The sequence below is a fragment of the Danio rerio genome, chromosome 2, assembly GCF_052040795.2.
Source record: "Danio rerio strain M-AB ecotype USA chromosome 2, GRCz13ab, whole genome shotgun sequence".
Taxonomy (NCBI): Eukaryota; Metazoa; Chordata; class Actinopteri; order Cypriniformes; family Danionidae; genus Danio; species Danio rerio.
The window spans coordinates 33,200,809-33,214,498 of record NC_141022.1 but is presented as its reverse complement, the minus strand read 5'-3'; the positions used below and the strand labels follow the sequence as shown (position 1 = coordinate 33,214,498).

The following is a 13,690-nucleotide window of genomic DNA, read 5'->3' as shown; positions in this document are numbered from 1 at the left end:
AAAAAAACTATTTATAACATTTCAGACATTTTGTTATCAAACATTTTACTCTAAATAAATAGGGTTTGCGCTTGGTTATTGGTTTATCCAGTTTTAAAAATGCATATCATGTTATTTAAGCATCATCTAATAATTCAATTCAGTCCTAGTTTTGGATACCAATCACAATGTTATTAGCATATGACCCGCTAAACATTTGGAAAAGATTGATAAGTTTATTAACTGTGCTGGGCATTCTGAATGTCAAGATGTGGGCAGAGGTACAGTCATAAAAATGCAATGTTCAATAAAAGGCCATAGAAAGGTCAGAGCGGATGGTAGAGAAATAATCAACACCTCGAAGACCAAAAGGCAAAATGAGACCTTTCAATCCATCAATTAGCATTCAACCACACTTAATTCATGCGCCTAAAAAGATTAAGTGAAAACAATTATCTACTAATGACAAGGGTGACTACCAAATAAAAAAGAAGGCACGGTAGCAGCCTGACTACTTTTCCATCTTACAAAATGTGGACACACAGCCGTCAACACGTCTTTAAGTCAATTACAGCTCAGTCATGTAATTTAACTCATGTTAAAAAAAGAAAATGGAGTGATTTATCTCTACTGACAAAAAAGCAGTAAACGCACAGACTAATTAGCGCTTTGCCACAGACGTTATAGATTGTAGCCTATTTCTCAGTGCATCTACAAGAAGTGGTTGTCCTTGCAATAACACTACACAGCCAGCAGACGTAGGATGGTGGATACACAGAGTTCACTGAGGATGGGCTTTCCCTGAGGCTGGATGTCGTTGCAGTAAAGAGGAAGAAGCGACAGACAGAAGGCCACATATATTGAGTCACAGCGCGTCTCATCACAACGGCTGCATGCGCACTGACCTGCTCTGACATGCACGCCTGCCAGATTAGCACCCTGCATGACCCACAGGAACTTAATCCTTCTATACGGCACTGCTTCATTTTCCACTGTGGTTTTGGTGACAGCGCAATTATGAGGTCAGGCTAGAAGCACACAATTACACCTTTGAATCTACATTTGACGCAGGCATTTCCGAAAACGTCTCGAAACATTCCTGTAAACACCTTTTCAGAACTATATTGAAACTCCTTCACATATTTTACCACGTTTTTGTTCATCCCTGCAGATTAGTTTGAAGAAAGCGCCATTGAGATACTCACACTTTCCCTGTTACAGGTTTTGTGTTATGCAAATCTGGAGAAAAATACAGTCGTACCTTTGGGAGTGGTTTGTGTTAAAGATGCAAAACTCTCTCTATGACATGCTGCATGTCTGGAAGGTGATACTTAAAGCTGATAACTGGTTCAGCCTGAGGGTGGTTCACAATGTAAAGTGTTTTTTTTTTTTTTTCATAGAAAAATGTGAGTTTAGGCAGTGAATATTGAAAAACACCTTTTTTAAAGCTGACATGTGGCAAAAGACGTAAGCAAAAGTCAAATATGTCCATCTACACAGAAAGCAAGTAAAAAGGGGCAAAGTGGAATGCAAAAACCTCTCTTTGGTTTTCAGAATGTTACAGAATGGAATCTGTGCTTGCATCCTGTACTCAAACAGGGAAAACCACCAACAATCAAAAATGCATGAGTATGTGGTGTGATGTTTTTTCAATAAAAAATGTGGTTATAATGGAAGTCTATGGGGGAAAAACAGCCACCAAAAGTAAATTAAGAGAAAAAATGAAAATCTATTAAAGGCAATATTGTTTTACATGTCCAAGACAATATCTAAGATAAATGTTTTTAAAAAATCCAGTCCACAATTACTTTTTATATTGAAAATACGTCATTTTGTGTGTTTTTTCCACCAAGTCAATGACATCATTTAAGAATTTGGCAATTAAAGAGTTGAAATCCTGGAATTTTCAAAGCAATTTAGTAGTTTTGATCAGGACTGGGGTTGATTAACAGATTTATGCAAAAAAAAAGAAAAGAAAAAGAAAAAAAAAAGATCTGATGCAGTTTTTCAGTAGTTTAAAAAGTGCAGAATGTTACAAAATGGAACCTGTGCATGCATCATGTACAGTTCCACTAAGCTGATGAACAACCTTAGCTTCAGTAAGGATACTGAAGGGCTTCCTTGATTCTGTTTTAGTCTAGTTAGTGGGCATTTTTATTCATTTTTAGAACGTTTGCTGTTAACACACTAGGGCTGCACGATATTGGAAAAATCTGACATTGCGATATTTTGCCCTCGTTCACATGGGTTTCCCCACACAGTCCAAAGACATGCGGTACAGGTGAATTGGGTAGGCTAAATAAATTACAAGTATTTATAAAAACGATAAAAATTAAATGAATAATGCTTTGTGATTCAAAATGACCTGTTCTTTGCAGGAATTTCTCAGGAGCCTGAGAAAAATGCTAGTTTTAAAAGAATATTTTAGATGGCCCTCTTAATTTTTTAATCTTAGTTTTTGTTAATTTCTTAACTCTTAATTAAAATTAAGTTGTAACCATTTTATTAAATAATGTTTAATACAATTATTTTTTATTACTAATAATTACATAGTGATGTGGTCATTTTACACTGTTGATTATAATGCATTAACTAACGTTTACTACTGATAGCTTGACTGTAAAGTGTTAGCTGTTGTACTTTTATAATCCTTTTAAAATTGTATTCATTCATTTTCCTTCAGCTTAGTCCATTTATTCATTAGTGGTCACCACAGCAGAATGAACCACCAACTGATCCAGCATGTTTTACATTGAGGATGCGCTACCAGCTGCAACCCAGTACTGGGAAACATCCATACACTTTTACACTCACACATTATATCCACCTATAGCGCATGTCTTTGGGTTGTGGGAGAAACTGGAGCACCCGAAGGAAACCCAAACAAACAGGGGAAGAACATGCAAACTCCACACAGCCAGGACTTGAACCAGCAACCTTCTTGCTGTGGGGCAACAGTGCTAACCACTCACCCATCGTGTCACCCTTGCGAATACATTTTACATGCAAATACACGGTTACTCTGGAAATGTATATTTGATGTAGCAATACACAAGTTTTTTTTTTAATTATACCTGTTTAAGCAACCTTTTTGCAGAATAGGTCAATATTGTGATAATACCATATTCACCTTATTCTCTGCGTAAAAGCGTGCACAGTCATTTTTTTTATCATTTTGGCTCAAGACTTGCAGTCTCATTCATTTTTCGATGTTAAAAACAGCATGTTTTGCTGCTTAATGTTGTAAACTTATATTTTCCTTATATTTTATATTAATCTGCTTTGTCTGTATAGTGATGCACACACTTGCTTGTAAAACAAGTAGTTTGAGCGTTTTCTGCCGTTTATTATTCCTAGTCATTTCTCTCATAGGCGACTGAATCAGAAGTTCTAAAGCAATCACAAAAACAAGCGCACTTCCGCATTGAAGAATAAGGTCAATACTGTGTAAAAAAATTATTAAAAAATGTAAGCAATTATTCACAACAAAGGAATTTTAATCCATCATAAGCCCTACTGTATATCCATAATGGGTTTGCATTTGTTCATACAGTAAGCACTTTGGCAATTTTTTAGAATCAATGTGCAGTGTGAAAGGGCCTTAAACGAAACAAGGTGCATCTAGAACACATTTATATAGGATTCTATTTATATAGAAAACAATGGAAAAGTCGTGAGATGCAAAAGTGTATTCTGTGTGAACTGCCTCTAAGAATTAGGGCTGTGCGATTAATCGTAATTGAATCGCAATAGCAATTTGAAACGTTGCGATTAGCTAGTCACAAGAGGCTGCGATATGAAATATGTATTATTTAATTCCACTGCCCAGAGCAAATGAACGACTGCCATCTGTGTGTGACAGTCTTACTAGCCAATTGAGTGAGCACACTTTCATTCTGCCCAATAAGAATTGTGCAACCAAACTATGTGGAACGCCCACAATAAAAACAAAAGAAAACAAACAGGAAAGTGCAAGAACAAGTGGGATAATTGCATCTGCTGCTTCATAAGCATTCATAGACAAATTAATATATACAAAAAAACAGCATTGGTAATATGGGAATATTTTGGTTTCAAAGTTACAGACACTGAACAAAAACAGATCATTTGTTTAAGAGCTGTCCCTGAATTGATGCCATGGCTTACATATTATTGAGCAGAAGCTTGACTACAAAATTAAATTGCAATATCTGTCAAAAAAATTACAATTAGATATTTTCCCCAAATCACACAGCCCTACAAAGAATGCAGGAGGTCACCTTCAGATTCACCTCCAGCTTCAGCTCATTTCACCAATTGATTCAATTAAATTAAATTCAATTCATTATTTTTGTAGCGCTTTTACAATGTAGATTGTGTCAAAGCAGCTCAACATAGAAGTTATAGTAAAATAAAACTTTGTCAGTCCAGTGTGGTTTAATTTTCGCTGCTGAAAGTCCAAACACTGAAGAGCAAATAGACTATAGACTGAAAAACATAACTAGCAAATGCACAGACTGTTTTTGATGGCTTTGGTGAAAGTCGCTGAACTTGTCCATTATGCAGGCAACACCAAAAAGCTTTTTATAAAGTCAAAAACTATGCTGACTGACAGAAAACAGCACTCTGGCAATTCTCTAGGAGGCATATCCAAAAATCTTTCATTCGGATGGTCCAGGCCGAGACTTGAAAGTGATGAATATGAGTTTGATGTTATCTTTGCACAGGTGTTGCATTGTGAGTCGACTAACAATCACTCTGGTGTGCACAGACGCGGCAAGAGCAAATAATAGGCTTTTATGTCGACTTGAAAAAAAGTGCATCAAACTGTGGCCAGATTAATGATGCATGACAGCTGGGATCATTTCAGAAATGCATAACACAACTGTATGTTAAACCCTGCATCAGGTGGATTAAATAAAATAAATACGATCGCATTCTTAAGATTGCTTCAGAATAACTCTGTAGTCAACACATCAGTCAGAGCACTTCACACTTGCTGAAAGATTTTCTCTGATTATCCAGATGCCCCTACAGACCAGGCGATCACATTTACACCTACTCCACATGCATTATCAAGCCGTGCCAACATACGCTCCCATTCGGGCACTGTCAGAATGCGTTACCTGCAGAATGCCAGGAAACAGAGAGGCCTGAAAACAGCAGTTAAAGCACAAGGGTGGGCTTGAGGGGAGCAGCTCGCACGGTTCACTGCACTCTCCTCTAATCACAGGCAGATGAATGGCCACAGACCATGCTTCATCTGAGCTGGTCTAATGCCAGGTCTTTGAAAGCACTGGCAGGGTCAGATAAATCATACCTCATTCTCTCTGTCTGGAGAATATTGAAAAAAGAAGGAACGAAAAAAAAAGGAGGATGAAAGACACACTCCCTCCTGCTGGATAGACTTCAGTTTTATTCAGTGCCAGGGGTGTGATATGATATTACTCATGGCTGTGCCCAGCCACAAAGACAACTTACCAAAACAGAGTATACATAGGAATCAGAGAGTAAAATTCAATACCTTTTAAGACACTTTCCATACATTTTTAAACCTTATAACCAGGTTTCAATCAGAAACAATGGTGAGATTTCAACTTACAGTATATTTACTAAACATGAATGTAATCCAAAACTAAAACATTATTCAAATACTGAATAAAAATCTATTAAATTTAGCGAATTCAGCAGGCTGGCACTTATAGAACAGCAGAAATACTGGTGTTGCCTTGGTAACTGCAGTAAACAAAGCAGCATGATGTCAAATCCAGTAGGATTTCATAAACTACACAGCATCCTGATATTCCCAGATTTCATTCAGGCAAACTTCATACAATCATACATTGCATAATCAAAAATTATATACAATTTAATACCTTGGAAAATAGCATTTAAGACTTTTTAATACTTTTTAGAGGCCTTAAATTTCTCTATGTTGATTTATCAACTTTTAATAGTTTTTAAGACACCCTGCAAAACTATGCAGAAAAAACAAACACATTGAAAGAAACCAGCTATTGAAAGTGTAAATACTTGTGCATCAAAAGAAGAAACATCCCAGTAAAACATACAAAAATGACTCCGCTGGCACACCTGCATGGTAAAGTTTTGTTAATATAAATGTATGGTTAGTACATAATAATGTTTTACACAGTTATGGTAATGTTTGTGAGTTTAAAGAAAATAAAAACATTAAATCCTCACAAAAAGGACTCTTATTAGAAAACGCATATCAGGGTATAGATGATTACAGACGGCCATATTCTGTTGCATACATACTATTTACCATGGTATTTCAAGGTACTTCATAAAAATACAATAGTTTTACCATGTTGAAAACACACATTTTTTGTTATCTCAAATTGTTATAACATCATACTTGAATCTCACAATAAATTGTCAGATGGTAAATATATGATATTTTTTTTACCATGGTATTTAACTGGTGCTCCAAGCACAAGTAATTTAATTTTGAGTTAAACAAAGAGAAAACTTCAAATTCAAACAAAAGTGCTCTCAATCCACACATACCATGGAAAAGTATTGGAAAATAAGACAACTCTACAATTTGCATATGATAACAATGAGATTTGCATGCGTCCTTTTAAATATTTTGATTCATGCGAGAACCAGTATGACGGCTTCTATGTTTACATGTTCAGTTTACACATTCATTTCTCAGATGACTTGCAGGACAATTCGTTGATTCAAAGCTACAAACTGTTTACCTTTTAATACGAATGCGATTAAATTATCTATACCATCTAGCTACATGAGCAAAAATAATTTATTTTCACCACATAATGAGTTGATAAAATCGTACTGTTTACATCGACCTATCTGCTGACAGTAAAACAGTTATCATTTTAGATTAATTCACAGTACCTTGATGCAAAACGTCCACCACCGTTCTTCACACAAAAAAGGACATATTCCAGATAATAAACAGTAAATGTCAATAACAAGGAGCCCAGTTTAGTGTCTGGGAGTAGATGTAGATCTCTGCATAAGTTCGTCTGCAGAGTGACTGATCTTTGAAAGCCGTGACATCAGCGTCTGAACTGAGACACACCCACCTATATGAACTTACCTGAAAGACTTGTTGGGCTGCAAAAATGTAATAGAAAGGTTTCGAAATGTGTCTTAATCATCTTCTTGTTTACAAAAGTAGCCTAAGCGTTTCAGCCGCAGTTAATAAATAGTAGCTATATTAAATATTGAAACATAATTTCCTCTCTGGAATGATGTGGGAATATTTGCTAAATAACTGTAATCCTTTAAAATAAACCTTAAATCGGATTTTCATGACGTTTATTGCTACATTTTGAAACATCTTATATTTTTAAATAGCAAAATAATAATGAAAACAAACATGATAACAACAATAAGACGAATAACATACATATTATTTATATTAATGTCACGTAATAAATCTACACGTAGGCTATCTTACATTTAAATACCATCCAGAGATATATTTTGGCGGTCGGTGTTGCAGCTGCGTTCAGGAAACAATTTTCGGTCCGTGTCCCGTACGTTGCACCACGTGTGTTTTACCTCTTGTTTTGCTGTTGTACTCTTTGACCCTTGAATGCAACTACCAACTAGCGATGTACTCCCCAGGAGCGGCGGATATCAGCTGTACTTGAGCGCATTCAACTGGAGGGGACCGGGTATTGCAATTCAACGACAAAAAATGCCCAAGTGGCATATCTATTTAATTAAGTCTTTAAAATAAATTTATGCTGATTAAAACTTTTTTTTTTTTTTAAATATTTTAATTGTTATATTAAGTGTTTTATAATCACTTAAGAGTATATTCAATTAATCCGTCTAACCGTTCAAGCCATATGAATTTACCAGTACTTAGTGTCAAACTTAACCAGCAATCATTTAATGAAAATGTCAGTCGAAAACTAGCAGCAATTATTAAAAGTTAAAGCTGCTTAATCTGTCAGTACTCAAATAAACATGTGTATATCAAACACTCCTCAGTGTTTGGCATTTTGAGCAGTGAAATTTAAACCACACTGAACTGAACTAGAAGTACATTCCCTTAATTGTTGAAGTTGATATATAAAGGCCCTTTAAAATTATTTCTGGTACATCTGTTGTGTAGTGACAAAGCTGCTCAGTTTTAAAGTTTTTATTTTCTTTGTTTAATATTAAATTCCACTATTTCAGAAATTGAACTGAGGCCTTGTTTTGAACTTTGCACTGAAATGGCATATTTGTTAACCAAGAAGTAACTTTTTAAAATCCTTAACCAAATTATGATAGATTTGAAAACAATTGCATTGCAGTTTGAACTGGGAAAAATATGCGTTCAAAATGAAGACACATTTGTAGTCCAAAGGAAAGTGATTACACTACTGCAGATGTTTTGGCCCATTTCAAGTTTGATCACATTGTTTAAGATTATTGCCAGTTTTTAGAGCTGATTTAAATGAGAACATGGAAAAGGCCTGTCTAATGGGCATCGGCAAATCATTCTTACAAAGCTTACACTTTTTTTTTGCTAAGAAATCGATCACCTGACATGACAGAATGAGTGGGCTTAGGGGTGTATCAGCTTAGAGATATAAGGTGAGGCAAGACCATTTAGAGGTTTAAAAACAAATAAGATTAAACTATTCTAAAATGAACGGGCAACCAATGAAGCAAAGCTAACACAGGGGAAATGTGGTCATATTTGTGAGTAGCAGTTAACATGCGTGCTGCAGCATTTTGCACCATTTGCAAACAGGTAATAGACCTGCTACTCCCCACATACAGTGCATTACAGTAATCTAACAAAGTGGTCACAAAAGCATGGATTACCATTTCAAACTGTTGTTTTGGTTTATATTGGTTTATTTTTGCTAGTTGTCTGAATTTAAAAAAGCTGGATTTAAGTACCTTTCTAATCTGGGGTGCATTTTAGAAAGACTATCGTTAGCCAACTAAGGTTGCAAGTTGCGTCGCTACAAACATAGTTTATTGATTTACCGTTTCCCAAATCCATTTTTCCAACAAACATTCGCAAACTGCGTTGCAAACTTGTACGCTTGCAACTACACCTCTCGAGCTGTAGTCAGAAGGGTAGTTCATGGTTGTGTTCTATTTCCAGTTATCCCCCATGCCCTGTTCCTTTCGAACATTCCAACATTTAAACTTGAAATGATAAAAAAAAAAAACATAAAAGTAGATGACTTTAGGTATAGATGACTCTTAAGGGTGTCACACACCAGAAGCGCCTCTATCTATCTGGGTTCACACACTGGCGCCGCAAGTCGGCGGCTGTACATGGTGCCCAGCCATGACTCAGGTCACTGTTTATACTTCTGCTGTGCCACAGAGCATCATCTGAATAGTTTTGTGCGATACTTTTAACTGTCATGTGTTTCAACGTCGTGTCACAGCGCCAAACGGCACATCAAGCAGCCATAGCTCATGACGAAAGCTAGGTGACCTATTATTTAAAAGTGGAATTTACGTTTTATATATATATATATATATATATATATATATATATATATATATATATATATATATATATATATATATATATATATATATATATATATATATATAGTTAATGGTTTTCATTTCATTCATTCATCCATTTTCTTTTTGGCTAAGTCCCTTTATTAATCTGGGGTCACCACAGCGGAATGAACCGCCAACTTATTCAGCATATGTTATTTATTAAGAAATGTATCTGTATGTGACATGGGCCTGTTGGTTAAACCATTTCTGCTGTGATTTGAGTGTGTCAGATTGTAAAAGTAGACTTTAACATTAAATAAAATAATAAATAAACAAGATCTTACTTAATAAAAATATTAATAATAATAATAATAAATAATTACTATTTAGTAGGATTTTTTCATTTTTTTTTATAAATTGTCTACTGTAAATTACAACCATTAAAGATTTATGTGATTTATATATAAGATTAAAGTACTTGTTAGCTAAGTGGTTTGATGTTTTAGAATAGAATATGGAATATTCTTAATAATATTTGTAAAATAAACATATATAGGTCCTATATGTGTAGTTTACATATATTTCAATTAATATGGAGAACGAGTGCATGTTTTGACCAAAACTAATATCGTTTTTTTTAAATGTATGTGCATGTAAAAGCAATATAATTTGCACAAAAAAATATGTTTTTTTTTTAAAGAAGTAGTTACTTCACCCCATTTAGAGCATCATTATGGGCGTTTTAAGTGACAATTTGCTAGGCCCCAGCCCCCTGTTTGAAATCTACTCCAGAGAAGTTTTCATAGTTCAAAAACAAAGTCACTTGCCGATTTTAATATTTAAAAGCCAGCTTACATGTTCTCTGAGTCGTTCCTGGTGGCCCATGATGACAGAGGCATGATGAGGATACTTCTGTTTCAGATGCTCGAGAAAGGCCTCTTTCTTGTGGTCCATGTTGTAAGACTGCATGACGATCACGTCTCCGGCAGTGCGAGGTCCTCCTACTGTGTGTCTCCGAGGGACGGTGCGAGGGGACCAGGACTCTGGCTGCTCGCTCTCATCCGCACTGCTTTGTTTTCTGCTCTGGCTCTCCACATCCTCATGGGAGCACGGCCTCTGGTTGCTTTTCGCTGGCGCTTTGATTAAAGACATAAGAAAATATACAAAGGAATACAGATTAGATAGGGACACTCGGTGGGCGGCTGCACTTGGCTCAAGACCTGCAATTAATTAGTGTGATAAGCAACACAGTCAAGGCAATGACCGGCTTAGAGTCAGACAGCTGCTGGCCAAGAGAGCAATTACTGAGCAAAGCTACAAACAGGCCATTTGTTTCCCATAAACAGCTTGCACCTTGCCAAAAGAGGTCTCCGAGCACTCAGTGTGATGGCTCATTATTAGCCCAGGCTGACTGCATGGCATTGAGGCCCTCCAGTGGGGGAGTCAGACCACTGCGCAGATCCAGGGTCACTGCAGGCTCAGAGTCAGAAGGCACTCAACAGTTGGAAATTCAGATTTTATGTGTAATATACTCTTTTTGGAAGTATTACTAAGACTATTAAAGGCACATGTAAGCTTTTTGTGTTCATGGTTATTTATAGTGACTTATGCCAAGTTCAGACTGCATGATTTTAGCCCCGATTTTGACTCGCCGACAGGTTTTGAATAATCGCCGACAAATGCCTGAAATCACAGGCAAATCGGTGCTCGTGCACATGAGTGACAATCACACAGTATGAACTATCAAAGACACGATCTGAGAGAATCGCTGATGAGTCGCCGATGCCTGTGAGATATTTGGCGTGCTAAATATCTGGAGCTGTCTGCGATTCAAATCATGCTGTGTGAAATGAGTTTTAACTGAAAATAACATTGACGATCGCCTAAAGCCAATGAGAGAGCAGCATTCCCTTGTGTGTGTGTGTACTTGCAGGCCAGCAGGAGGTTGAGGGAGAAGTTAAAAGCGCTTGTTTTTGGTTTATTTTGGACCCAAGAAATGGAGGAAATAGTAAAGGTTTGACAGGAGCACTGTGTCTGTTTGACTTTTCATACAGAATGTTAAAAAAGAAAGTTGAGGTGAAATTGCTAATTCCCTTCAAACCCAGGTGAGCAAATATGTGCATTTTCTACCCCATTTAAGGCTTCTTTCTCATTATGTAGTTAATAACAAAAGATATGCTATGTGGTTTTGGCTGTGAGATGTAGTTTGGACGAAGTTGGCTGTGATTCTTCCTATTGTAAAGTCATGCAATGTGAAAGCACCTGTCACCGATCCATCCTGCAGTGTAAATAAAGCAGCGACAAAACACTAGCCCAGATAGTCATGCAGTGTGAAAACATCTGTGACATGACTACTTTGAAAATCAGGCAGTCTGAACTCGGTATTAGGAATCATATGATTGGTGCATCATGATTAGCTAATAAGGGACCGGCTGTGGTCAATCATAAGCATGTGATCCTCTCGAATATAGTTTCGAAATAAACTTCACGTATTGTGCTATACAAATAAACTTGAATTGTATTGAATACTCATCATTACTCTTGAGAACCTTTAGAGGGGAAACTTTTTCTCATACTTTGAATAGTATTTAGAACAGATGAAGTACTTTTACTCTACGTGCACCACATTTTTAGGAATTAATGTTTTTTTTTTTTTCTTGAGTATAATTTTCAGTACTCTTTCCTCCACTGGTTAGTATAAACTGAATAAAAAAGGTAATTTAAAATATAAATAAATACTATTCTTTATAGGAATTATTTCAAAATAACTGCTCACATGGGCAGAATTAGTTTGCAGATACACACTTGACTATTTAATTTCATGTACTAATATGGATGTGTATCAAAGACCAACTAAAGTAAAAGCATTTGAGCTAATTAACTAATAGTCTGCCAAGATGTAGTTAGTGGAGATGATTATTATTTTTTCCTTTTACAATAAGACAGTTTCACTGATTCAACCTGATATATTCCATTGTTCATACATGTTATTTAGGGAGTGAGAAATGGCACAAGTGCATGAAGACAGGCTTGCACTGACTCCCCAAAAACATCAGCATGACTATAAACAACCATTCCTTAATAAGCAGACCATTCCCACGACCTTCAGTATTACATTTTCTATAACGGTGAATGTGCCAACAGGTTTACTATAAAGAATTATTGCCTCATTAATAGCTATGATGGACACATTCCATCATGGAAAGATAATGAGAGACGAGCAGTAATCCCACTTCTCATAGTAGCCATTCTACAGTCTCATGCTTCTCGTTAGGGAAGAATGATAATGAGAACATCTAAGAACCTTTCATCGGGAGATATTGTATGGTATGTGAAGCAAATTACTCATCCTTTACAGCGCCGCTGTCCTCCCTGTGTGGATAAGCTTTACTGAAAAACATGATTGGAAAAGAAGAGGAACTTCTGAATGCAGAGTAGTTGGAATATACTGTCAGTTCTGTGATGAATAAAATCACTGACTATTTGTGATTTGATCTGGGCTTCATGTTGGACTTTCTACAGACTGGACTGTACATGACTTTTGTAGCGCTTAGGCCAGTGATAATCCTGTTGTTTACTACAGCTCTACCTTTATTTTGTAAAGCTGTTAAGAAGACTACAACTCTTCCTGGCCCACTGACTGAACCTTGTTTCTCCCAGGGTTTCGATCTTCATTTCTGTCATCAGAAGAAGTTTGGATTCCTTTCCACTATTGACTTGAGTTTGCTTAGTTGCGGTCCAAAACACACTTTAAGGGGTAGTTCACACAAAAATGAACATTCTGTCATAATTTATTCATCCTGAAAGACTTACACTACAACTTGATGCCACTGAAATGGATGATTAGCACTTGAACATGTATAATTGTGAATGAATTGAAATGAATCAAGCTTAATTACAGTATGACAATATTATCTTGTATCAGTTTTAGGTTTGCCTTATTTTTAAAGTTTGTTTAATTGATTAATCAAAAACATTCATGGGCAGCACGGTGGTGCAGTGGGTAGCACCCTCGCCTCACAGCAGGAAGGTCACTGGTTCGAGCCTCGGCTGGGTCAGTTGGCCTTTCTGTGTGGAGTTTGCATGTTCTCCATGTTTTCATGTGGTTTTCCTCTTGGTGCTCCAGCTTCACCCACAAGTCCAAAAACATGATGTATAGGTGATTCGGTAGGCTAAATTATCCGTAGTGTATGTGTGTGAATTAGTGTGTATGGATATTTCCCAGTGATGGTTTACAGCTTGAAGGGCATCCGCTGCGTAAAAC

The 13,690-nt window shown here is 36.4% G+C and overlaps 1 protein-coding gene and 1 long non-coding RNA gene across 27 annotated transcripts in view; one reads left to right on the top strand and one right to left on the bottom strand.

Moving 5' to 3' along the window:
• LOC141378336 (uncharacterized) overlaps positions 1-11,004 on the top strand; it is a 55,497-nt gene extending 44,493 nt beyond the window's left edge. Inside the window, exon 3 of the long non-coding RNA XR_015478601.1 lies at positions 10,348-11,004. This is a non-coding gene — a long non-coding RNA (uncharacterized LOC141378336). The remainder of the gene's footprint in view (positions 1-10,347) is intronic.
• si:ch211-207d6.2 overlaps positions 1-13,690 on the bottom strand; it is a 99,873-nt gene that overhangs the window by 40,714 nt on the left and 45,469 nt on the right. For 21 of the 26 annotated variants that reach the window (XM_087240921.1, XM_087240933.1, XM_087240934.1 and 18 more), the window contains exon 2: positions 10,282-10,562. In XM_087240921.1, the coding sequence (XP_087097047.1) occupies positions 10,282-10,562 (281 nt within the window). Of the gene's footprint in view, positions 1-6,843; positions 6,988-10,281; positions 10,563-13,690 lie in introns of those variants that run through there. The other 5 variants (XM_087240925.1, XM_087240930.1, XM_087240931.1 and 2 more) reach the window with 1 other exon arrangement.